This window comes from Bicyclus anynana, chromosome 17, assembly GCF_947172395.1.
Source record: "Bicyclus anynana chromosome 17, ilBicAnyn1.1, whole genome shotgun sequence".
Taxonomy (NCBI): Eukaryota; Metazoa; Arthropoda; class Insecta; order Lepidoptera; family Nymphalidae; genus Bicyclus; species Bicyclus anynana.
The window spans coordinates 4,075,350-4,099,498 of NC_069099.1; the positions used below are offsets into that span (position 1 = coordinate 4,075,350).

General features: G+C 37.6%; 2 protein-coding genes across 3 annotated transcripts; both read right to left on the reverse strand.

The window, feature by feature from the left end:
- Nucleotides 1-776: 776 nt before the first annotated feature.
- Nucleotides 777-4,690, reverse strand: LOC112044671 (uncharacterized). The gene is made up of 4 exons (XM_024080590.2): nt 4,426-4,690; nt 3,457-3,671; nt 2,114-2,224; nt 777-1,060 (listed from the first exon to the last, which is right to left on the reverse strand). The coding sequence occupies exons 1-4, from the start codon at nt 4,564-4,566 to the stop codon at nt 850-852; spliced, it is 678 nt and encodes a 225-aa protein (XP_023936358.2). The 5' UTR covers nt 4,567-4,690; the 3' UTR covers nt 777-849.
- Nucleotides 4,691-9,311: 4,621 nt separating this feature from the next.
- On the reverse strand, nt 9,312-23,913 carry LOC112044692 (uncharacterized). 2 transcript variants are annotated; one of them, XM_024080614.2, is made up of 4 exons: nt 23,743-23,913; nt 21,492-21,673; nt 20,534-20,644; nt 9,312-9,665 (listed from the first exon to the last, which is right to left on the reverse strand). In XM_024080614.2, exons 1-4 carry the CDS (start codon nt 23,887-23,889, stop codon nt 9,521-9,523), a joined length of 585 nt encoding a protein of 194 aa, XP_023936382.2. In that variant the 5' UTR covers nt 23,890-23,913; the 3' UTR covers nt 9,312-9,520. The 2 variants fall into 2 exon arrangements, with proteins under 2 accessions (XP_023936382.2, XP_023936383.2); XM_024080615.2 differs by lacking the exon at nt 23,743-23,913 and adding an exon at nt 21,949-22,112.
- Nucleotides 23,914-24,149: the final 236 nt, after the last annotated feature.

The window sequence follows — 24,149 nt, forward strand, 5'->3', positions numbered from 1 at the left end:
TCCCATTTTGTAATGTTAATAATAAAATTAATTAAAATCAAGCACTACCACGTACTATTATGAATACACTCATGACTTCTTACGCTAATATTGAAATGTATTATAAATATGAACTATAAATATTAAATGTTATGCGTTAATAATAAATAAATTCGTTTTATTTTTATTCATAACATTCTGTGTGGTATCCGCGCCACGTAAGAACTCCCGAGGCTAAAACCTGAACTAAAATTGAAAGCGCCTTCAATTCAATTCCTCTTTCAATTCTTCTTTATGGCTTAACAAATGACAATAAGACCGTCATTACCAAATGTCAATGAGCACCTTTAAGGCATCAGCGCCGCGTCTACGGGACTTGTTTCGTGACGCGGAGTATACAATTAGAATTTGAAATATAAAAGCCAACTAGGGACTGGGAGGATTTGAAAGACGCGCTAGATGCTAGCAGTTCAAAACCGTTGTCTCGACCTTCCAGGTGGACTACATCCAGACGCGGATATAGAAGGTTGATAATGATAGATGGTGATGGATGATGATGATGATGATAATGATGATGATGATGATTATGATGACAAAGGTTAATAGGTAACATGGTCGATTTAATAAAAAAAAATTGTATTTTCCAGACTATCGAGAATAGAAAGAATTCTCCTTTTAAATGAGTTTCAATGATTCAAACTTATTAGTCAATTAAATTAAAGTTTATTTTGAATTCATTAAATGATTTACATTTTCCAATTTACGTTCATAAAAACTAATCTTAAGGAGGCTGAAAAGAGGACTCAGTAAGCGGCTTATTTTATACTAGGACAGATAAAATCATATGATACAACTAGTTGATTTTTATATCTAACCAAATCTGCTACTAAACAATGCCCAGGGATTTTTAGCAACATCTAATGTAGGGGCAGGAGCATTATAGTAGCCTTTGGCTAAGTCAACCAAGGACAGAGGACATTGAAACTGGTCACATGACTCCATGAGGACCCCCAATCGGTGTGCTGCATCATATATCGCATGTTCCATTGGTTCTATAGGCAGGACCTTTGCCATTGGCAACCTGAAAATCAATCAAATTAAATTAAAGCAAATGTCTGTGATTTTAAAAGAACAGAGTATCCTCAAGTGCTTATTTTAATGGTAATAAAACACAAACAAATATTTAAAATGTTTGTCGATTTGGTTGTCTGTCTGTCTGTTTGTCCGGAATAATCTTTGGAAGGGCTGAACCGATTATATTGGACTTTCACTGGGAGGTAGAGGAGGTTATTAAGCAACACATGGGCTGCTTTTAAACATTTATAAGTTTTACTAGTACTTAAGTAGTCATTATCAAAATTAGTATGATCATTTAGACAGTTATAATTTTAACCATTGAAATTGCCAAAAAATGGTAACTCTAAACTGCTTGGTCGGTAAGTACCAATAACTGCCACGAAAGAAGATTCAAGTCGATTCACAAATAACCTAACATTATAAATGTGAAATTCCGTCTATTTATTATCGTTATAAGGCTGTCAGTAAACCGCTGAACCGATTTTAATAAAGTTTGGTGTACTTATAGATAAAGTAGACCATAGAGCAGAACGTAGGCTACTTTGAACCTGAAAAAAAGAATATTCACGCAAACTGAATAAAAGGTTAATACCAAGATTATACCACATAAATAGTGAATAGTCACAGGATTCGTAAGCCGTATTATGTACCCCGAAATGGGAGCCCTTGACGCATCGGTAAGCTACGATAAGTACGCTTGTGTGTCAGTGAGTAAAATTAGCTTAGCTCTTACGCTCACATGGTCACAGAAGTGGCTTACGTTTGGGGTGAGAAATTGTTAGATGTTGTGGGTCTATAGATTTATTATTAGTTTAAGCCTCAATAGCTCAACGGTAAGAGCGGTCGGACTCATCACCGAGGGGTGGTGGTTCGATCTCCGCCGTACCCGCTCCTAATAAAGTCTTTTCCGACTAGTTGGAGGAGAATGGGAATATAGGTCATATTTAAAAAAAATATGACAAATATTCTTTTATATAAAAAAGGTATTATTTACGGAGAGTATGAGAAAAAATATAATTGAATGAAAATGTAAAATAGATCTATCCGAGCTACTTACGTAAACATTGTCCTAAATATTTCTTCAACCATGTTGCCGCCGTGAGGGACCAGCCGCTGGGTCGTCTCACAAAGGGTTTTCAATATACACTGCCGGCCGTTGTAGCCCATACTGAAATATACGCATTAATTGGGGTTAAAGGCGTACATAAATTAAGTGGTTTAAATAACAGACATGATTGTCTTTTGTAATGTTTAGTAAGACTAATCAAATATAACAAAACCAGTAAGTTAGAAGGAATAATTTTACCAGTGATTTAGCTCAGCTACAGACTATTAACTGAAGATTAATTACAACATAACTTAAACAGGTGTAAATTATTCCAACCGCAGCCATGTAACAGGTTTCATCACATTCAGACATAAGTCCAGGTGCTCAGAGATTGCGTTTCTGACACCTGTCAATGTCACCTTTTTATATTTGTTAATTAATCAATTGATAAGTAATAATTTTAGTCCAAAAATAATACGGTTATTGTAAATTAGCAAAATTATTTACTTTTTAATGTTATTCGAGGTAAATAAAAAATATTTAAATATCTCATTGACATTGACATTGACAGATGTCAGAAACGCAATCTCTGAGCGGCCTGACTTTAAACCCCAGTAGGTATGCTACTGCAACCTGTGTGTCAACTTAACGGTTGCCTATCAACCTACATTGGATATACAGCTTTTCGTATGCCTGTTAACCCATAATAAAGTAATGCAGTAGCATGCTGGTTATCACTTTGGAGACACTGGCCCAAAAAAGTACGAATTATTCCAAGGTAAAGGGCCGGACATATCTCTCCGTCTCTCGGACGTTGTTCTATACCTGCCCGCCGATGGACTAAATGTTTTTTTTCTACAAGTTAGCCCTTGACTACAATCTCATCGATGGTAAGTGGTGATACAATTTAAAATGGTAGCGGGCTAACTTGTTAAGAGGAGGTCGAAAATCCAAAACCCTATATACCAATGCGTCACGGAGGCCGGGAAAGACTTATGAATTCATCATCATTAACAGCCGATGGACGTCAACTGCTAAACATAGACCTCTTGCGTGGACTTCCAAACACAAAGGTCTCAAGCCGCGAACATTCAGCGGCTCCTGCAACCCGTTTGATATCTTTGGTCCACCAAGTGAGGGTCGACCAATGATGCGCTTCTCGGTGCGGCGGGGTCGCCATTCCAGCACATTGGGAGCCCAACGTCAATCAACTTATGAATTACCCACTCCTAACAAATTACTTTCCGACTAATTGAAGGCGAACAAGAATGTTGGTCATATTTAAAACAAACGAACATTAAGAAAACCTACAAAGCTAAAGCTAATAAAGTTCAAACATTGAAGGTTCTTACTTGTCCAAAATAATCTCCAACTTGTCATACAACTCTCTTCTGCTCCTACGCATTACTACTGGCTTCTTGTGCTTCTTGCTGCGGTAGAACAACGCCGTCTCCGTGTTATTGGGCAGCTCGTACGCGATGCCCCAGTTGAGCCCGAAGGTGAACGTGCCCGGCGCGGTAGAGGGCGCCGGCTGCCCTATCAGACCCACCGTCATACAGCCTGCGCACTGGAAATTGCACGTCAATACATGAAGCGATAGAAATCTTCACAATACTAAATTAAAGAGTTAAAAATTAAAAGAAAGAGGGTTAATTTTTGCAAGCTTATCCATTTTCGTGATCAGTATAGATCCCTATACTCTCACGCACAAGACAAGATATTTATTTGCAAATATATGCGTCAAGTAAGTCGTGGTAACATTTTGACGAGAGTGCGGCATATTTATCGGGCGTGATCACTCGACCTTGAGCAGTTAATCACTTTTAATTACACCGTTTATAACAGCGGATTCCACAGTGGTCATATGGATGCAGCAGTCATGCAGTCAGCACTGCAGAACAGCAAGGAATGCAAAAGAACCTTATGGTCACCTCGTAGTCGTAAACCTCATGTATGAGGGTCGTGACAAGATGGTGCAAGAGTTTAAGGACAAAGTTGAGAGTCCATCTCTGAACTTTGTTCTTAAGATTTTATGCCTATATCCGGCTATTTGGGGAGCATTGTATACAGTAGACTCAAGTGTAGTGCGGACCTGGTCAGACCAAAGCATCGGCCTACGCCCTTGCTATCTTTTTCCTTACACCTAGCCAGTAAGAACTATTTTTTCCAGATTGTCTCCGTCTTTCCTGGCAATATGTCCGAAATACTGAGATTGCGCTTTCGGCAGATGGTAGAGTCTTCTTTTAATCAAGCTTGAAGTTTAAAAAAGGGTTCGTATATTTTGCCAAAAAATAATTAAAAATAAAGATAAATGAACTTACTGAAAAACTCGAACCTTCTGGAAACGCCACATATCGTCTCTTCCTTGAAAGAATTTTCAAACCATTTTCTTTTTGCTCTCCATCAACGAATCCAAAACTCAGTAAACCCAAAAACAACAGAATACTTGCTAAAGACCACATTTTTTAATAATATTTTGGTGCAAACAAGAAATATTCTTTATTTATATTTATGCACTAATATAAATTAATTATGGGAATTATTACAATTTTGATTTTTTTGTTGTAGCTATAAGTAGAATGCTATTGGCAGTATAACAGTTACCATACTAAAGTAGTTTGAACAGACATGTATGTCATGTTATGTGTAACGGTACAAATGATTTTCACATTCTAGATACCCAACATGTTAATGAAAGATAAAATGTCGCTAAAGTATGCCGACTTGTTGTTCAGAGTGCCCCACAATCTGTTGCTAGGGTCAAATTTGGGGGTCAATTAATACTGAATTCTAGCGTTCTGTCCAACCCCTGCATTTTATTAAGTTACAGTGGTGTGTGGTTAGTGACATTTTATTTTTGGCATCCCAGAGAAATAAAGTTAAAATTCTAATAAAACTTGTTATAGGCGAATATATGGCGAACACGGCGACGGGTATAAAATAGCGGAAGGTATTCAATATAAAATGAAAAAATTAAAACAATTTATTTGGACTTTCATAGTTTATATTATATTAGATTAAAGGAAACAATAATTACTAATTAAATAAATAACGTAAACGAAAAAAAGTGGCACCAAAAATCCAAGTATACAAACAGTCTTAGCAGAACAAACGTAAGCTAGTTTAAAAATATTGTTTTATAAATTTCCAGAATCGAATCCTGTACCTTTTAGTAACACAGCAGCACATAACTACGTAATGTACATGGTTATAAACAAGAAGTAGCTTTTAATATACATGTAAGCAAGCACTTAAATTAGAAGGTTTGGTGACTACTTAGTCTAAGTACACATTACTTATTCTATGGCAGATAGACATCGGCCACTGAAAGCCGATATATTGGAATTGGAACTTGTTACCTCAATACATCCAATATTGACACCAAATGCGACCGCTCTTTGGATACAAATTGAATATATCAGCCGCGTAAAATCACATCAGATATTTTTCTGGGCTTTTAAAGCCTACATTTATAAAATCTATGTCATCACGAATCTTTTCCCAACATGACATTTTTGATGTCTATACTGATATTCTAAAGAGGAAATATTTGATTGTTTGTTTGTTTTCATTGAATAAGCTCCGGAACTACTGAACCGGTTTGAAAATGTCTTTGATTGTTGGGAAGCTACACTATCCCCGGGTGCTATAGGCTATATTTTATTTCCGTATTCCTACGGGTACTACTTTTTAACAAGCAGGTGAGATTATCATTAAGTAGTAAGGAGAAAATGACGTACATAAAAGTATAAGACTTCAGCAAAGTACATGAAAATTGCATCAATAATATAATTTAAGCCGTTTAAGTTAAATAACGTTGAACGAATAACAAATGATTTTTAAGATAGTATTTCTAAACAATTCGGGAAAAAAAATTATACTTTATCAGCGTGGCATATGAGTCACCAAGATAAAAAGAACAAAATTTTAATTTAATGCGGAAGGTCATTCATTATGAAATCTCTAAAACTAATTGACGTATAAAGATGAAATTTGGCAGGAACGTAGTTTATAGTTAGTAAGTATCCGCTAAAAACAGATTTTGCGAGAGGGCCGGATTAAGGAGGTCAAAGGCATCCGCAAGTTACAAATATATAACTCTCAGTCAGAGAAACATGAATATCTGTGCCACTTGGTTTAAACTTTTCTTCTGCGGCTCCCGGTCTTGATTCTGTCTCCCTGATAGGACACGGAGTCAATGTGTCAACGCAAGTAACGTCTCACATAAGGGAAATGAAGAAGAAGAAATACTTTATTACACACAAAAATACAATTATAAATTAAAACAATAAAAAGATAAATTAAACTTAGCATGCAAAGGCGGCCTTATTACTATAAGTAATCTCTACGCAACCTCTGACGAGAGAACTTGTGAAGAAAGAGCGGGAAGGTGCAATACATTATATGTAATTATATATATTTATTTATATATAAATAAATATAATATATACGTAAATATAATATTAAAAATGTATTACATTAAATATTACTACTAAAAATATATAATATATACTACATAATTAATAAATACCTCGAAAAATAAAATTTTAATTCAACGACAAATAATGTCGTTTTAAACGAAATGAATATAGTTTTAATCATGAAGTAGGCACCCAAATCTCATTAAACACATGTCTAGTTATTAGTCCACTTCATATTATCAGGGTGGAATCTAATTTGTATACTGCTGCCGACGTAAAGCGAACACTTGAATTATTTATGAGTAAGGGTTGCTTGTAGGCAGAAATGTGATCCCATTTTACTCACCCGTACCGGCATGTTAAAGAATATTTTCTAAATAATAAAAATATTAATAAATAGTTCATTGTAATTTTTTTTTTTCAAATATAATTGTGGCATCCTTTCTTCGGGACGTCTGCAACGTTATTCGCGTAAAATTACACACAATTTTCAGCGATAAAAAGTAACCTAAATATAAAACAAAATTCAATTTCCATTCCATATTATAACCAAATCGGTGAAGAAGTTTTTTTAGAAGGAGAACATTGAAACACACACACCAATTTTCGCCTTCATAATAAATTTAAAAAAAAATTAGGCCTACTTTACTGGCACTTTTGAAACGTCAGCTTTGTTTGTTGGTAGTGACTCTACCACTTGTACGGAAGGTTTTTAACGGTTAATAAATGGGCTTGTCCTTGAGAACAATCATGCAATGTAAGCAATGATGTAAGTATAGAACGCGCTAGCATCTTTCGATTGTGCCTATTCACTGTTACCTTGAATGTGTTAAGATTGTAGGTGGCATGAAACACAGAAGCCGGAGTTTATGATTTTTAGATTCATATCAAACAAATATTTTAGTTCGTTAGTCACATAACTCAAGTACAGGAAGTAAAAACGACGCTCATCGAATATACGTCGTATAAATAATATAATCAACGTTCTACCTCCAGACATCCCTCACTCATAAATAATTCAGGCGTATACGTCAGCACTACCAAATTAGATTCTGCCCATTTGCCCATTTGCCCAATGCCTGACAATATGAAGTGCACTAATAATTTCGGGTTCTTGTAAACCATGATTACGACCGCTCGTAAAATATGGACCTGATAAGAAAACACAGAGCCACTTGACAGGCGATAAAAAGCTTATAGTACCTTAATCACGGACTTGTACTTAACTAGACGCCGCTTGTCATTAAATAGAGTCAAATCGCATTACTATTCTATCTTATCTTGTCATTTTTTTATAATATTCTTTACAAGTTAGCCCTTGACTACAATCTCACCTGATGGTAAGTGATGATACAATCTAAGATGGAAGCGGGCTAACTTGTTAAGAGGAGCATGAAAATCCACACCCCTTTCGGTTTCTAGACGATATCGTACCGGAACGCTAAATCGCTCGGCGATACATCTTTGGTGGTAACTAGCCACGGCCGAAACCTTCCACTAGCCTGACCTGACCAATTGAGTAAACCTCAATCGGCCCAGCCGGGGATAGAACCCAGGAACTCCGTCTGTTAGATCCACCGCGCATACCACTGCGCCACGGAGGTCGCAGCACCATATTCCCTGTCACATAAAGAGGGAGTCCTGGCCTTATAGTAGACCTCTTAAATATGCTGATAATGATAATCTTGAGAAAAATCACTTAAGTTTCACGACAACCACGAGATCTTTAAAGTATTTTAAATGGTGTTTTTCGAAGGTTTGACACAAAGTTAACTTTCTGGCGACTGGAGTCATAATTTCTCATGTCGCCAAGACATATTCCGAGAATAAAAAAATACGCTGGCAGGTTTTTAATACACCTTATTTACCAAAATCCACCTAATTTAACAGAATCACGTAAAATTGCAAGAAAATTAATCTCTAGTTCATACTCCAGTTAGTAGAGTTTAAGAAATGTTGAATTTATTTTTAAGTAGAAAATTCGAGAAAATACTGCCCTGAAACTTTGTGAAGGGAGCAAGAATAAAATTTTATTTTATTACTCGTTATAGAACTAAAAGAACACATAAGAACGTCTAAAAGGTGTCGCAAGTGAGAGTCGCGGCGTCTAATAAATCTTTTAAACTGCGACGCTATGTGTGGTGGAACCAACTTAATACCTTCTTTAAAAAGACATTCTTTTCATTTTAAATTATTATCCACTTCTATACTTATTATAAGTACACACGTCTGGATTATACACCTGGAACATATCAAAGTACTTTTAAAAAGTACTTTACTTTTAAAATGTTTCGTGTATATCAATACATTATAAAATACACGCACAGGTCTTAGATTAAATTAGCACTCTAAACCATAAAAATACCGTTATTTTTTTTCAAATTTTCTTTATACCATTTTATAGATTCTTTCTTGTTTCAATAGACTCTGAGATATTTTTCTGACAACTTTATCTTTATAAAACAACAACGGAATTAGTATGCAATTTTCGATTTTCAATTTCATTTCCCGAGGCGTTATAGAGAAATCAACATTTGTATTCGATAAACTCTTCTTGTGTCCGTCATCGTTATGTCAAGAGTATTCATCATTAGCAACCCATTTTCGGCTCACTGTTGAGCACGAGCTTCCACTCAGAATGAGAGGGGTTAGGCCAAAAGTCCACCACGCTGGCCCAATGCTGACTTGACACACGTAAAGGGTTAAGAAAATTCTCAGGTGTGCAGAATTCCTCATGATGTTTACCTTCACCGTTTGAGACACATAACTCAAATGATATTTAATTACATAATGCACATAACTGAAAAGATGGAGGTGCATGTCCCGGACTGGATGCTAATCTACGCCCTCCAAATCGAAGGCAGAGGTCATATCCACTGGGCTATCACGGCTATTGGGCTATCACGGCTGTTGAATAAGCGTAATATACGTATATTACAGAAACTAAAAGCTTTTCTTTTTTAAAAATTCTAACCCAATAGACTTCCTATTTACACTAATATTTCATTTTATTCAAAGTCAAAACAAAATGCAGCAAAGAAAAGGGGCAATCGATGACTTGATCGCAGACGTCGGGATCTAAAATTTCGTTGTACATATCAGCTACTTCCTCAGTGAATTCCTCTTCGTGAATTGGTGCTCTGAAACAATGTAAAGTATTGTTAATAAAATGTTTTATATGTTCACGCGACGAAGGATGCTTTCAAGCTAAGTTTTCCAGGTAATCAAAATCTGGAAAATCAAAAACTGATAGACCTATCACGCATCTGAAACTTACACGTCCTGAGCTCACACACTTTTTTTTTTTATTCTTTACAAGTTAGCCCTTGACTACAATCTCACCTGATGGTAAGTGATAATGCAATCTAAGATGGAAGCGGGCTAGCTTGTTAGGACGAAGATGAAAATCCACACCCCTTTCGGTTTCTACATGACGACGCTAAATCGCTTGGCGGTACGTCTTTATCGGTAGGGTGGTAACTAGCCACGGCCAAAGCCTCCCACCAGCCAAAAAACACTCTGAGAATTATGTCTTGCAGAATACTGACAATCAGGCAACCTTTGTAATTTGGTGTTTGTTGACCCTTTGTTGCTTATGTAAGTTTTTATAGAGTAAAAGTAATTAGACTTTGAAATTTAATTAATGACTTACAAACAAAGAAACATTGTACACAGCAAAACATTTATGTAAACACAAGTATGGCGCTATATGAAAACAGCCCATTTTTATACAGGAACAATTTACCCTAAAAGTTTATCTCAAAGATAAATAACTTGTATTTATGGCGATTTTGGTTATTTTTCCCTCGTCCAAGTTTGTAACGCCTCGTGGTGGCTCCGAGATAAACTGCGCTGTGGGTGGTGTAATATATCAAACCGAAATCTTACATGGGCGGTATATGCGACAGAGGCTTTTTATCTCATTTTGCTGTATAAAAGATTACAGTAGGTATTGTGTACGACTAATGCAACCCTATGTGTTTATATAGGTACCATCCAAGAAATACATGTTATGGACACCTTAAAATGCGAAACGTTTCAACTCAAACTCAAACCACCATCATCCATGGTATCAGCACCAAAATACATCGGGAGGGTTTTCACCCCTATGTTGTAGATATCCCTAGGACTCGCACAAAATGCTTTGCGTCTTTTTTTCTTATACGCGCGGCGGCTAGGGTATGGAATATCCTTTCCAAATATGTGTTTCCTGATTCTTATAACTTGGGTATCTTTATAACAAGAGTGAATAGGCACCTTCTAGGCAAGCGTGTCCCATCTTAGACTGTATCTCTACGCTTACCAACAGGTTAATGATGGTCAAACCTATTCATACAAAAAAGTCAAAAAAAAAGGTCAAAGGTATAAAAAAAACAATATTTAATCAAAACGACTTTGAATGACTGTTACTTTTTTATTTAATTTTGTTACTTTAAGATACGTAACAAACGTGAGTGCGGGCTCGATCCCAACATTTCGCGATCCCAAGCCACATATGCTAACCTCGTACATAGTCTCTTACTCGTAACCTACTTAATCCTTTAAAAAAAATCAAGAACCCAATCATATATTATCCGTAAACAGAATATTTAAATATTTCATTGATCCAGCCCATTTTGGCAAAGCTTATACCTTTCCATTTGTAAAGAATAAAAAAAAGCATGGGCTGTCACTTGTCTGGTATCGTGAATATCTAAGTTATTATGGTATTAAAGAACTCTAGTTATATTTCTCGATCATAGCGTCGCAGTTATCGATTGAATAAGTTTCCCACTAGTAAGCCCCACAGCTCAAAGTCTCTTACTCGTAAGCTACTAATTCCTTTTTATCCTATTACTAGTGTCCTGCGGTCCCAAGCGGTGGGAATTTCGCATTAAAAAGAAGCTCTATGTGCTACTGGACCTACCAACTTGTATGACAAAGGAGATGGTCCAAAATTGTATGTAATTTACTTTAATTCTTTCGAAATAATATTCATTATCTCCCAAGATATGCAACATTAATAAGGGCGGATAGATGTCATTTTCAATGCAGTAATCGATTTGACGTTGCTGTCAATTGTCATGTCATAATTTCTCTATGGTCGCCATTTTGATATAACTCAAAAACTTGGGTTTTTATTTCATTAATTTCTTTTTATTTAGTTTTATTCACTGTAATAAATTTTAATAAAATGCTTGTATTTTTTAAATTTTAATGATTCGGTGTACAAGAGTGGACCTAATGGACCATCTCCTTTCATCTAGATTTTTGATCTAGGGTTACGTTATAGATGTTGACGCAATGCCAATATCTTGAGACTTTGGGATCCCAAGATGGACCACGCATTAAGTAGCAGCGTCAAGTCTGAGGCAGTCAAAAAAAGTGTATTATAAATGTACTAATTTCACGTGATTGAAGTCACTGGTTATTAGTATTATTAAATCAAAATGAATTGTGATGTCTGCGCTTGTCACCTGCGTAATCAATCAGGCTCCCCACAAACCGCACTGGCTAATTCTATGCCCCCATTAATATGCCCATTATGCCTTATTGGCTTAGGTAAGTGCCCATTATATTTTACTGCACAGACATATCGACGGTAGAACAGTGAAACTAACTAAGCGACTATGTGGGCATAGTTAATTTATTTATATTTTTATGATAAAAAAAAAACAACCTTATCACTCGTATTTCATAATAAGAATCGTAAAAACGAGTCAGCCGCGGCAGCTGTTTTATTAACCCGGTGTGAGTTAGGTCGGGTATCTCATACCCGGCGATTTGCAAAACACTGAATATTTCGGAATTGTGCCATTTCTGGAAATCAGCTGGCTCAGTGGCTGGAAGGAAATGGTGTAGTGAGTGATTTTTAACCGACTTCAAAAAAAGGAGAAGGTTATCAATTCGTTGAAAACTTTTTAAGTGATGGTAACTTCGGGGTTGTGACAGTTGTGTCGGTGGAGGTGTACACTAAACGTGAAAAACAATGTACATAATATTGTAGAATTTTGTTAAACAAATATATTATTTCATTCTAAGATTATTTAATTATTCCAATTGTTTGGATATTAAGTCATAATTTCAATACACTGTTGATTTGTGCGTTAAAAACATGCAACTTTGTTTTTTTAGAAATATAAATATTTTTATAACTATAACGGGCTTATTTAATCATATTACCTCATGTTCCCAATTTAACAACTAATATATTACAGTAATAAGTTTTATTCTAAAATAATTCCAGTTATCAAAATCGACAAACAAATTTGGGTATACCATACCCACCTCATACCATAACAATTTTCAACTCATTCACGCGTTAAATGTTAAGTAAAAACTAGCAGATGCCCGCGACTTCGTCTGCGTGAAAATCGATGTACATTTTAGAACCCTTAGCCCCTTCTATTTACATTTTCGATTTTTTTATATATGAAAAATACAAAATCATAACCCCTATACAATAAAGTGCGCTTTTTTTTGCTTGGGTAAAATGCCCAGTCATAGCCACGGTCGGTAGTCCCATCATAAGCCCCCGGCCGAAGTTTTTTGTGCTTGGGTAAATTGCCCAGCCTTAGCCACGGTCGGAGGCCCTATTACAAACCCCCGGCCGAAGGCCGGTGTACAATAAAGTGCCCAGCCGAAGGTCGCGCGTTTTTTTCGCTTGGGTGAAATGCCCAGCCATAGCCACGGTCGGAGGCCCTATTACAAACTCCCGGCCGAAGGCCGGATTACAAAACAGTGCGCGGCCGAAGGCCGCGCGTTCCGTGTTTTGTGCATCGGTAAAATACCCAGCCCTAGCCAAGATCAGAGGCCATATCATAAACCCCCGGCCGAAGGCCGGTATACAATAAAGTGCGCGGCCGAAGGCCGCGCGTTCCGTTTTTTGTGCATCGATAAAATGCCCAGCCGTAGCCACGTTCAGAGGCCATATCACAAACCCCCGGCCGAAGGCCGGTGTACAATAAAGTGCGCGGCCGAAGGCCGCGCGTTCCGTTTTTTGTGCATCGGTAAAATGCCCAGCCGTAGTGACGATCAGAGGCCATATCACTAACCCCCGGCCGAAGGCCGGTGTACAACAAAGTGCGCGGCCGAAGGCCGCGCGTTCTGTTTTTTGTGCATCGGTAAAATGCCCAGCCGTAGCCACGATCAGAGGCCATATCAAAACCCCCCGGCCGAAGGCCGTTGTATAATAAAGTGCGCGGCCGAAGGCCGCGCGTTCCGTTTTTTGTGCATCGGTAAAATGCCCAGCCGTAGTGACGATCAGAGGCCATATCACAAACCCCCGGCCAAAGGCCAGAGTACAATAAAGTGCGCGGCCAAAGGCCGCGCGTTCCGTTTTTTGTGCATCGATAAAATGCCCAGCCGTAGCCACGATCAGAGGCCATATCACTAACCCTCGGCCGAAGGCCGGTGTACAACAAAGTGCGCGGCCGAAGGCCGCGCGTTCCGTTTTTTGTGCATCGGTAAAATGCCCAGCCGTAGTGACGATCAGAGGCCATATCACAAACCCCCGGCCAAAGGCCAGTGTACAATAAAGTGCGCGGCCAAAGGCCGCGCGTTCCGTTTTTTGTGCATCGATAAAATGCCCAGCCGTAGCCACGATCAGAGGCCATATTACTAACCCCCGGCCGAAGGCCGGTGTACAACAAAGTGCGCGGCCGAAGGCCGCGCGTTCCCTTTTTTGTGCATCGGTAAAATGCCCAGCCGTAGCCACGATCAGAGGCCATATCAAAACCCCCCGGCCGAAGGCCGTTGGATAATAAAGTGCGCGGCCGAAGGCCGCGCGTTCCGTTTTTTGTGCATCGGTGAAATGCCCAGCCGTAGTGACGATCAGAGGCCATATCACAAACCCCCGGCCAAAGGCCAGTGTTCCGTTTTTTGTGCTTGATTAAAATGCCCAACCTTAGCCACGGTCGGAGGCCCTATTACAAACTCCCGGCCGAAGGCCGGGCCACTATACAGTGCGCGGCCGAAGGCCGCGCGTTCCGTTTTTTGTGCATCGGTAAAATACCCAGCCGTAGCCACGATCAGAGGCCATATCACAAACCCCCGACCGAAGGCCGCGCGTTCCCTTTTTTGTGCATCGATAAAATACCTAGCCGTAGCCACGATCAGAGGCCATATTAAAAACCCCCGGCCGAAGGCCGCGCGTTCCGTGTTTTGTGCTTGGGTAAAATGCCCAACCTTAGCCACGGTCGGAGGCCCTATCACAAACTCCTGGCCGAAGGCCGGCTACAAAACAGTGCGCGGCCGTAGGCCGCGCGTTTCGTTTTTTGTGCATCGGTAAAATGCCCAGCCGTAGCCACGATCAAAGGCCATATCACAAACCCCCGGCCGAAGGCCGCGCTTCTTTTTTGTTTGGGTAAAATACCCAGCCGTAGGCACGGTCGAAGGCTGTATCATATACTCCCGGCCGAAGGCCGCGCGTTCCGTTTTTTGTGCTTGGGTAAAATACCCAGCCGTAGCCACAATCAGAGGCCATATCACAAACCCCCGGCCGAAGGCCGCGCGTTCCGTTTTTTGTGCTTGGGTAACATACCCAGCCGTAGCCACAATCAAAGGCCATATCACAAAGCCCCGGCCGAAGGCTGGTGTACAATAAAATGCGCGGCCGAAGGCCGCGCGTTCCGTTTTTTGTGCATCGGTAAAATGCCCAGCCGTAGCCACGATCAGAGGCCACATTACAAACCCCCGGCCGAAGGCCGGTGCACAGTAAAGTGCGCGGCCGAAGGCCACGCGTTCCGTTTTTTTTGCTTGGGTAAAATACCCAGCTGTAGTCACGGTCGAAGGCTGTATCATAAACTCCCGCCCGAAGGCCGGGCTACAATACAGTGCGCGCGACCAGGAAAAAAGGAGGACTTTTCATACAAACTTTTAACCCCTATTTCACCGCCTTCAGATTTTACTTTCGTTATAAAAAGTATACTTTATCCTGCTCCGTATTCTCATACCGTGCTAAGTTTCATTTGAATTCATTCAGTAGTTTCAGGGTGATGTCCGATCAACAAAAAATACGGACAGACAGACAGACAAGAAATCGAAATAAATATTTTGTATCGATTTTATAATGTCCTCTAATAAAAAATTTTAAAATATCACCTATGTACAGAATTTGACAGAAGTATAGAATAGCTATTGCGCCAAATTCGTGCTATTTTTGTTTGTTGGCCGGCACTTTCATAAAGGCTCAAAATAAATGAACTCCTTTTAGGTCAATCTAATAAGTAGCCCTTTCCCTGAACTTTGCTTAATATATTTGTGAAAACCGCATCAAAATCCGTTCAGTAGAGCCAGAGAATAGCGCGAACATACAGACAGAAGGACAGACAGACAGACAGATAGACAAGAAAATTAAAAAAATAAATTTGTATTCTATTGCTCATTTCTAATCGCCCTAACTTGATTTTAGTTTAATTTGGGCAAAGTACAGACACTCGAAATAAATTTGTATTCTATTGCTCATTTCTAATCGCCCTAACTTGATTTTAGTTAAATTTGGGCAAAGTACAGACACTCGATTTCTACTCTTTTATTATAGTATAGAAGATATATAGATTTATTATAGTATAGATATAGAAGAATACAATATAGTATAGAATAGATAATAAAACTTGCATACCATTTTACGATAAAAAGCAGATAATGTGACTATTTAAACACAAAAAGAATTATCCAATTTGAACCTGAACTTTCAAGTAGTTCCTATGATTAGCTTGGCGCGTTCAACCAAATAAACAAACAAATTGGTCAGTTGAGTATAGAATATGTGCCTCAATATCGATTTTACACAGTTTTAGTGAAAAACTCGTTTCTCCAAATAACGCCTGCGAATCAATTTGAGCAATCCGGTTTTTTCAAGATAACTTTTTTTTTATCTGTCCGATCTTAATGAAACTAAGCCTATATGTTGCCCTGAACTTTGCTTAATCTATTTGTGAAAACCACATCAAAATCCGTTCAGTAGAACCAGAGAATAGCGCGAACATACAGACAGAAGGACAGACAGACAGACAGACAGACAGACAAGAAAATTTAAAAAAATATTTTTGTATTCTATTGCTCATTTCTAATCGCCCTAACTTGATTTTAGTTAAATTTGGGCAAAGTACAGACACTCGATTTCTACTCTTTTATTATAGTATAGATAGATATTATTTTTGTAATTAAATTGCTATTAAAAAAAACAATAAAAATAATAAAGTAAAAATAAATAAAAAAGTTAATCGACTATTCCTTTCAAAGCGGAGTATAGTATCTACAAATTAAATTATCAAATATAACACAAATAAATACAATCACAAAACAAAAGTAATCATAATAATAACCATTTAATCGACATTCCCTACCACAACAACGGATAACACACATGAATGTTTCAAAAAATAATCACTTAAAACACAAATGATCATGAAATGGAAATAATCACAGGCGAAAAATAATCACAATCATAACAATGATCGCGATTATATTTCCGGGTGTAGCGGCGGATAGTGTAGATTAATGTTACACAATATAAAACTCAGTAGTTAACAAACATCAGCGAGTGTAAAGCCATTGAAATGAATATTATGAATTAATCCGAACACGTATAGATAAGCGTCACGTACGCGGATTATAAGGCAATTAACTTGATACGGAGAACATTCGACGTGAAAACACACGGGTTTTATTTCTGTATAATACAAAGCTTTTTCAGAAATCGGATAATTGGTAACCAAAAGTTGGTGATATCATCAACGATCTAAACATAATTTATAGCCGTTTCCTTATACAGCAACTATCCATTAAAGACACTTGAAAAAACTATATCCACTTGTTTTTATAATTTTCGCCGACGTGATACGCCGTCTTGACAAGTCATTCTAAAAATATAATACACTATGTAACAGTACGAGTATATAGCCGTGATAGCCAAGTGGATATGAACTCTGCCCCTGACTTCGTAGGACGTAGGTTCGAATCCGATCTGAAGTATGCAGCTTCAACTTTTCAGTGAAGTGCATTTTAAGAAATTAAATATAACGTATCTTCAACGTTGAAGGAAAAACAACGTGAAGAAACCTGCTTACCTGAGAGTTTTCTTAATTCTCTACGTGTGTGAAATCTGCCAATCCGCATTAGGCCAGCTAGTGGACTATTGGTCTAACCTCTCTCATTCTGAGAGAAGACTCGTGCTCAGTGATCCGAATATGAGTTGATATTATTATTTTATTATTATAGTAGTGAAAATCAAAATTCGTTTATTTCAAGTAGGTAGGCATAGCACAAGGACTGTCGAAACGTCAAGTTGGAGTATGTATAAAGAATCTACCACCGGTTCTCAGTATTTAAACTAGTTGAGTTGCATCAAATATCTAACACGAAACTTAATGATTTTTTTACACAATTACGTAAAATCAAAATCAAATCCAATCTTAGGCTTACTTTACAAGCACTTTCGAAACATCAGGTAATAATATTATCAGAAAATGGGAACAATAATTAGCCGAAAACTTGAAATTTAAGTTACAAGGGTTCCAAATACGCCTTGGTCCGAGAAAAGCCCGCAACAAACTCAGCACGGTCTTCTTTTTTAGTTTATCACCATTTAATAATAGGTATCTAAGTACCCAGTCAAGTAGTGCATTTCATTTTCAATCTTTTTTATCGTTTACATAATCAGGAAAACGTCTACAACTTATGATTCGAAGACAAATAATTTGAAAATACGGATACAGTGATCGTATCTGGCAATTGACACATATGTGGGACGGCTTCTAAATACATTAAAAAATATTATGCTTGTAAATATAAGATATATCGTTACCTGTGTTTAAATCCTTTATGTAAAAAGTTTGATTTACGCTTAACAATCACTCACGGCGTAAAATACTTATAGCATACTTTTTCGTAAATGTCGTAACGATACAATATACATTCGTATGTTTACATATATAGAACGCGCCACGTTTAACGTAGCGTTGGTGTGTACGATAATTCTACGCTTAAAATGTACGCGTGATATTTAATACTTCCCTTATTAACATTAAATCTGTATAATTATGTACATTTTTATGGTAAGTTGGTTGCAGTATATATCTAACTACCCACACATTAGATTCATCAGGTTCATATACGCCGCGCGGTTTCACCCGCGTCGTCTCCCTTCCCTTAGGAGTATGGTATGTATAAAATATAGCCTATAGCTTTCCTCGATAAATGGGCTATCTAACACTGAAAGAAAATATTTCAAATCGGACCAGTAGTTCCTGAGATTAGCTCGTTCAATCAAACAAACAAACAAACTCTTCAGCTTTATAATATTAGTATAGATTTGGTCTTTATTAACAACCTATTAAAATAAACATCAATTCAATTGACAAAATGTCATTTACCTACTGTGTCATTTACAAGTAAGCATACAATGACATTTGTTACATAGAATCTCAATTTAGTATGTAAGTCAACTAGCACACGACAAAGGTATTGAATAAGCCTGCAGAGTGTATTGATGGAAGACCTACAAAATATATTAAGACCATATTCTACAAAACATTACAAGGGACACGTTCTATTAAACATCCAGTATTATAGTACTCAAAAGTGATTACAAAAATAAGAAAACGAATGTCGAACAAAGGTTATGATTCACAACACTTGTCAGGACAACTTAATTAACAAATCAAACTGTAACCAAAATAAGACCCTAGAATGGCAGAGAATGACCTTGAGTGGAGTCACGCACTTGTGAACGATGTGTGTAGGGTTAAAGGTACCTTAGAGTGATATCAAACACTCCCCTTTTCCACTCAAGTCACTCTCCCCGCCTATCCCAAGTAACCCATAAAGATATACACAACACAACAAGATATGTGGCCGGCTCGAACGCCACGAGCACTGAAGCCAACACGAGTTCGAGCGACGTCATATCCGTCACAGACTACTATTTCCTACACTATTTATTATAAACATGTAAATTTAAAAGCGGCTAACGCGGCGATAACACCAGATAAAGAAGCCGTGGTTTTAAATTACATTTTTAATTCATTTCGCAACAACATTTATTTATAAAGATAAAATTTGTCGTGCCTTTATTATTTTTTAATTTAATTCCAAATTGAGTTTGCTCATTGATCCAGTTCAAAAAGATTATTTTTGTGACAAACTGTAAATGAAACATGTGAAAGGAATGAATACCTTTATGGAAATATTGAACGAAAATACTTCAAAAGAAATGATAACATTGTATCTGACTGTATTGTTACTCTAATAGGCAAAATTTACTTTGGTAAAGGAGAGGCTTACGATGTCTTTCAGATTTAAATAATACGATTCCATTAGAATTACTTCAAGGACAATGTGATCTGTGATGTTTTTGTCTATGTACGAGTAATTGTACCTAATTGTATTCTAATTGAAATAAATAATAACGAACTAATTTTTTTAGGATAATATTCAATTAATCAATACTGAGTTAAGTAGGTACCTACGTTTTGGTAGACTCAATATTGGGAACCCGAAAGCATTCGAAACAAATAACTATCATCTTAATACAACCAACTGCCACCTTGACAAATTATGTACTTAAATATTCTTCTTCATAAATCACTCTAACTATTAGTGAAAACCGTATGGAAATCCGTTCGGTACAACCGTATGGAAGTTTCAAAAGTGCTTGTAAACTAAGCCTAAATGAAATAAGTGAATTTTGAATTTGTGTTTGATTATAGTCATTATCGTCGGGTTTGGCAGCGGAATCTCCCCCGAAGGTTCTTGACTCGCCGACGGACGTTGGGATCCCAAGGTGCTGGAATGGCGACCTCGCACCTTAAAACGCAGTGCTGAACTACCTCCCATTAGGTTGACCAAGGATATGAAGCGGATTGCAGGAAGCCGTTGGATGCTGGCGGCTCGAGACCGTTGTGCTTGGAGGTCCATGCAAGAGGCCTATGTCTAGCAGTGGACGTCTATCGGCTGATAAGGATAGTCATTATCAATTAAACCCAACATAGATTCCTATCATGAAGAGAAATAACGATAAACTTACGTAAAAATAGCCCTCAGTAAATCGTGGACCAGAGACTTCCCGGGCGGAGCCAAATAGTTTCTAGCTTCACATATGCTCCTCATTATGCAGGCGCGGCCATTCAGGTTATGGCTGGAATTGAAAATACCAATTTTTACTATAAACCAGGAAAAATTGCAAATTATTTGTACCTCTCACGGCGCCGCATCTAAATATATAATTTCAAAGCTGACTGACATAGTGATCTATCAACGCATAGCCCAAACCACTGGACGGATCGGGCTGAAATTTGGCATGCAGGTAGATGTTATGACGTAGGCATCCGCTAAGAAAGGGTTTTGATCAATTCTACCCCCAAGGGGATAAAATAGGGGATGAAAGTTTGTATGAAATTATGTCAATTTTGCGGCAATTTGGCCGAAATCGGTAAAGCGAAATGAAAATAAAATTAATTCTGGATTAACACATGTTTTTCATCCCAGAAACATCTTTAGTTCTCGCGGAATATGTGAAAAACTTAATTCCATGCGAACGAAGTCGCGGGCGCCCGCTAGTGTAGTTTTAGTAATATGCATACAGTGTCTATGAAGCAGGTAAGGACTCGGGTATTATTCGGTATTCGGTATTATTTTTACGTTACGTTACGTTAGTAGTTTCGTTAGTAGTTTCAGTCAATAATCTTATAGCGAAAAGTTTCGACCAACACCTTAAGAAGCTTTCGCTTAACTGTTAGATCAAGGATAGAAAAGTGATGGCAGTGATTCTTGAGACGGCGCGTATTGTGAGGAGGTTCCTCACTCTGGAGCCCTAACCACCGGTTGCTTGGGCACTAAGATATCCCGAAGCGGGAGTTAATGAATGAGAGGAAATAAAAAATGTAATATTTCTGTTTTAATAGAATTATAAATCACTTCCTATCATAATTCCTTCTTAACTCAAATGAAAAAAACTAAAAAGAAGAAGATTTACCGTCACTTACTAATCAATCGCGTTCTGAAGCCTTTCCCAGAACTCTCTCTTCTGTTTGTGGTGTAACTTTCTTCTGAAGTAAGTTTTTGTGAATTTCGCATCTGGTAATGGGAAGAGGACGTCTATCTCTAGAGCGATGTTCCATCCAGCAGGTGCGTGGGTCATGAATGCCTTCACCAATGATATGGTCATCTGAAAGGTCAATAATAATGCATGAATCTATACTAATATTATAAAGCTGAAGAGTTTGTTGTTTGATTGAACGCGCAAATTTCAGGAATTACTGGTCCGATTTGATAAATTTTTTCATTGTTAAATAGCCCATTTATTGATAAAGGCTATATATTATATAATAGGCTATATATTATCCCCGTTTTCCTACGGAAACGGGAACCACGCGGGTAAAACCGCGCGGCGTTATCTAGTAGTTAATAATATGCATTAATCTACGTAATTACAGTGCATACCTTTACAATTTCACTGTGCCACTCATTGAAGATTCTTTTGATGAAATTCACATACTTTGGAACATAGAACCCCATCAATGTCTATTGGAACTCCGTGAAACTATGCAGCCTTTATTCGCTAAAGTTTTGTACGGGCACTGCGGAACTTTCTGATGAGCTCGCTGGTTCTTTTCATATTAATACTAGCAGACGACCGCGACTTTGCCCGCGTTGTACTTTTCTATAAAACGGAATATTCAAAAGGAGTAGGCAGCGTTCCAACATCATCATATCAGCTTATGGACGTCCACTGCAGGACATGGGCCTTTTGTAGGGACTTCCAAACATCACGATACTGAGCCACCTGCATCCAGCGAATCCATGCGACTCGCTTGATGTCGTCAGTCCACCTGGCGGGGGGTCGGCCAACACTGCGCTTACTAGTGCAGGGTCGCCATTTCAGCACTTTGGGACTCCAACGGCTCTTCGAACTATGTGCCCCGCCCATTGCCACTTCAGCTTCGCAATTACTCATTGAGCTATGTCGGTGACTTTGGTTCTTCTGCGGATCTCCTCCTTTCTGATTCGATCACGCGATTAGAAAGCGCGTGATTATTATTATTATTATTATTTTTATTATTGTTGACAATAAAAAATAAAAAAGACGTATTGGCTCTAGCTCTGGAAGGTTATTAATATAATATGATAATATTAAACATAGAACTCCAATTTATATTTCATGACATCCATATCAATTCATTACATCGTAAAATTTAAATTACTCCCAAATTAATCGCCGCAATACCGATTGCAATATTTGATTAGATTCGAGGCCTGTCATCAAATACATTATTGGATAACTCATACATGAAAATATGTTTATCTCCTACTAGCTAACGTCTCGTGGGTTTTCTTTGGACGCCTCGGGGGTAAGATATCATTATTATCATTATCAACCCATATTCGACTCACTGCTGAGCTCGAGTCTCCTCTCAGAATCCGAAGTAAGTCAATAGTCCACCACGCTGGCCCATTGCGAATTGGCAGACTTTACACACGCAGAGAATTAAGAAAATTCTCTGGTATGCAGGTTTTACGATGTTTTAGGATTTAACCAGGGATTACCCCCAACAATACCACTAACTTTACCACTTTATAACATTAGTATAGATTAAGTAGGAATTTAATAAATAAACTGGAACTAGTTTTTCCCTAAATTTTTATACTTAAAGCACCAGATATAACAAAGGTCAGTGATTGTTTTAGAAATTATTGTTGGAATTATGTGTGATTGAATTGAACTAAAGGACATGTCCCAAAATGTGCCTTTATTATTTATAATTTATAAGCAGATCGATAGAACGCTACTGCAGGAAGACCACTGACAATCTGTCAGGGTGTGAGTTACAAGCATGCCATGATAAAAATTCTTAATTTAATGTTGTTAGCTAATGAAAAAAATACATTATATTTTAATTTATAACAAAAATGCAGGTTTCAAAAATTGTATGTTCTTTTAAAATAAAAATAATTTGTTCTGCTTAGTTGACACTCGGAATAAACCATACAAAATTGGGACATGTCTTTTCAAATTAAAAATTACATCAGTATTCAGCGTTAGGTCATCCAAACCCGTTGTCACTAGAACTTATGTAAAAAATCCTTTAAATTCACTATAAGTACCTAGTTGAAAAAATCTACAGCATTCTACCACATTGGCATTGGCACTTTATAGAGTTTATCATTTTACTTTGTGTAACTACAAAGTTTTCATTGTATAATAATTATTTTGTAATACAAAATCTTACGACTTACCACAAAATTACTTCCATCTGGAAACGTAAGATGCCGCCTCTTCCTAATAGAATCGAGTGATGTTTTCACATTGGGACAATGGTCTGTTTTGTTTGCACAGACTATCACTAACAACACAGCAATTACCACTAAATGACATAACCGCATTATTCTGCTAACACTTTAATACTACCTACAGATATTATCGCTCCAAGTTCACAACATTGAATCTCTCTTACAACTCACGTGCCATGGGCAAACGTCACAGTATTTACTGAAGAACTTAGCGTGGAGTTACCTAAGACGGTAACAAGCTTTTTATCGCAATTTAAAAATGACATTTAATTTATCATTACAATTCACACCATTTTAATTTACGATTTTATAAGGATCCTCCCCCAGTTACTGAAACTTTGATCAGTGATCAA

What these genes read in the sequence shown, in the direction of transcription:
- LOC112044692 (XM_024080614.2), bottom strand. Translation starts at nt 23,889, where the DNA reads ATGCGGTTATGTCATTTAGTGGTAATTGCTGTGTTGTTAGTGATAGTC. An exon ending in CTTCAGAACGCGATTGATTA is followed by an intron (nt 20,645 to 21,491) that starts GTAAGTGACGGT and finishes TTTCAATTCCAG; the next exon opens with CCATAACCTGAATGGCCGCG. An exon ending in TTACTGAGGGCTATTTTTAC is followed by an intron (nt 9,666 to 20,533) that starts GTAAGTTTATCG and finishes ACATTGTTTCAG; the next exon opens with AGCACCAATTCACGAAGAGG.
- LOC112044671 (XM_024080590.2), bottom strand. Translation starts at nt 4,566, where the DNA reads ATGTGGTCTTTAGCAAGTATTCTGTTGTTTTTGGGTTTACTGAGTTTT. An exon ending in CAGAAGGTTCGAGTTTTTCA is followed by an intron (nt 3,672 to 4,425) that starts GTAAGTTCATTT and finishes TGCAATTTCCAG; the next exon opens with TGCGCAGGCTGTATGACGGT. An exon ending in ATATTTAGGACAATGTTTAC is followed by an intron (nt 1,061 to 2,113) that starts GTAAGTAGCTCG and finishes ATTGATTTTCAG; the next exon opens with GTTGCCAATGGCAAAGGTCC.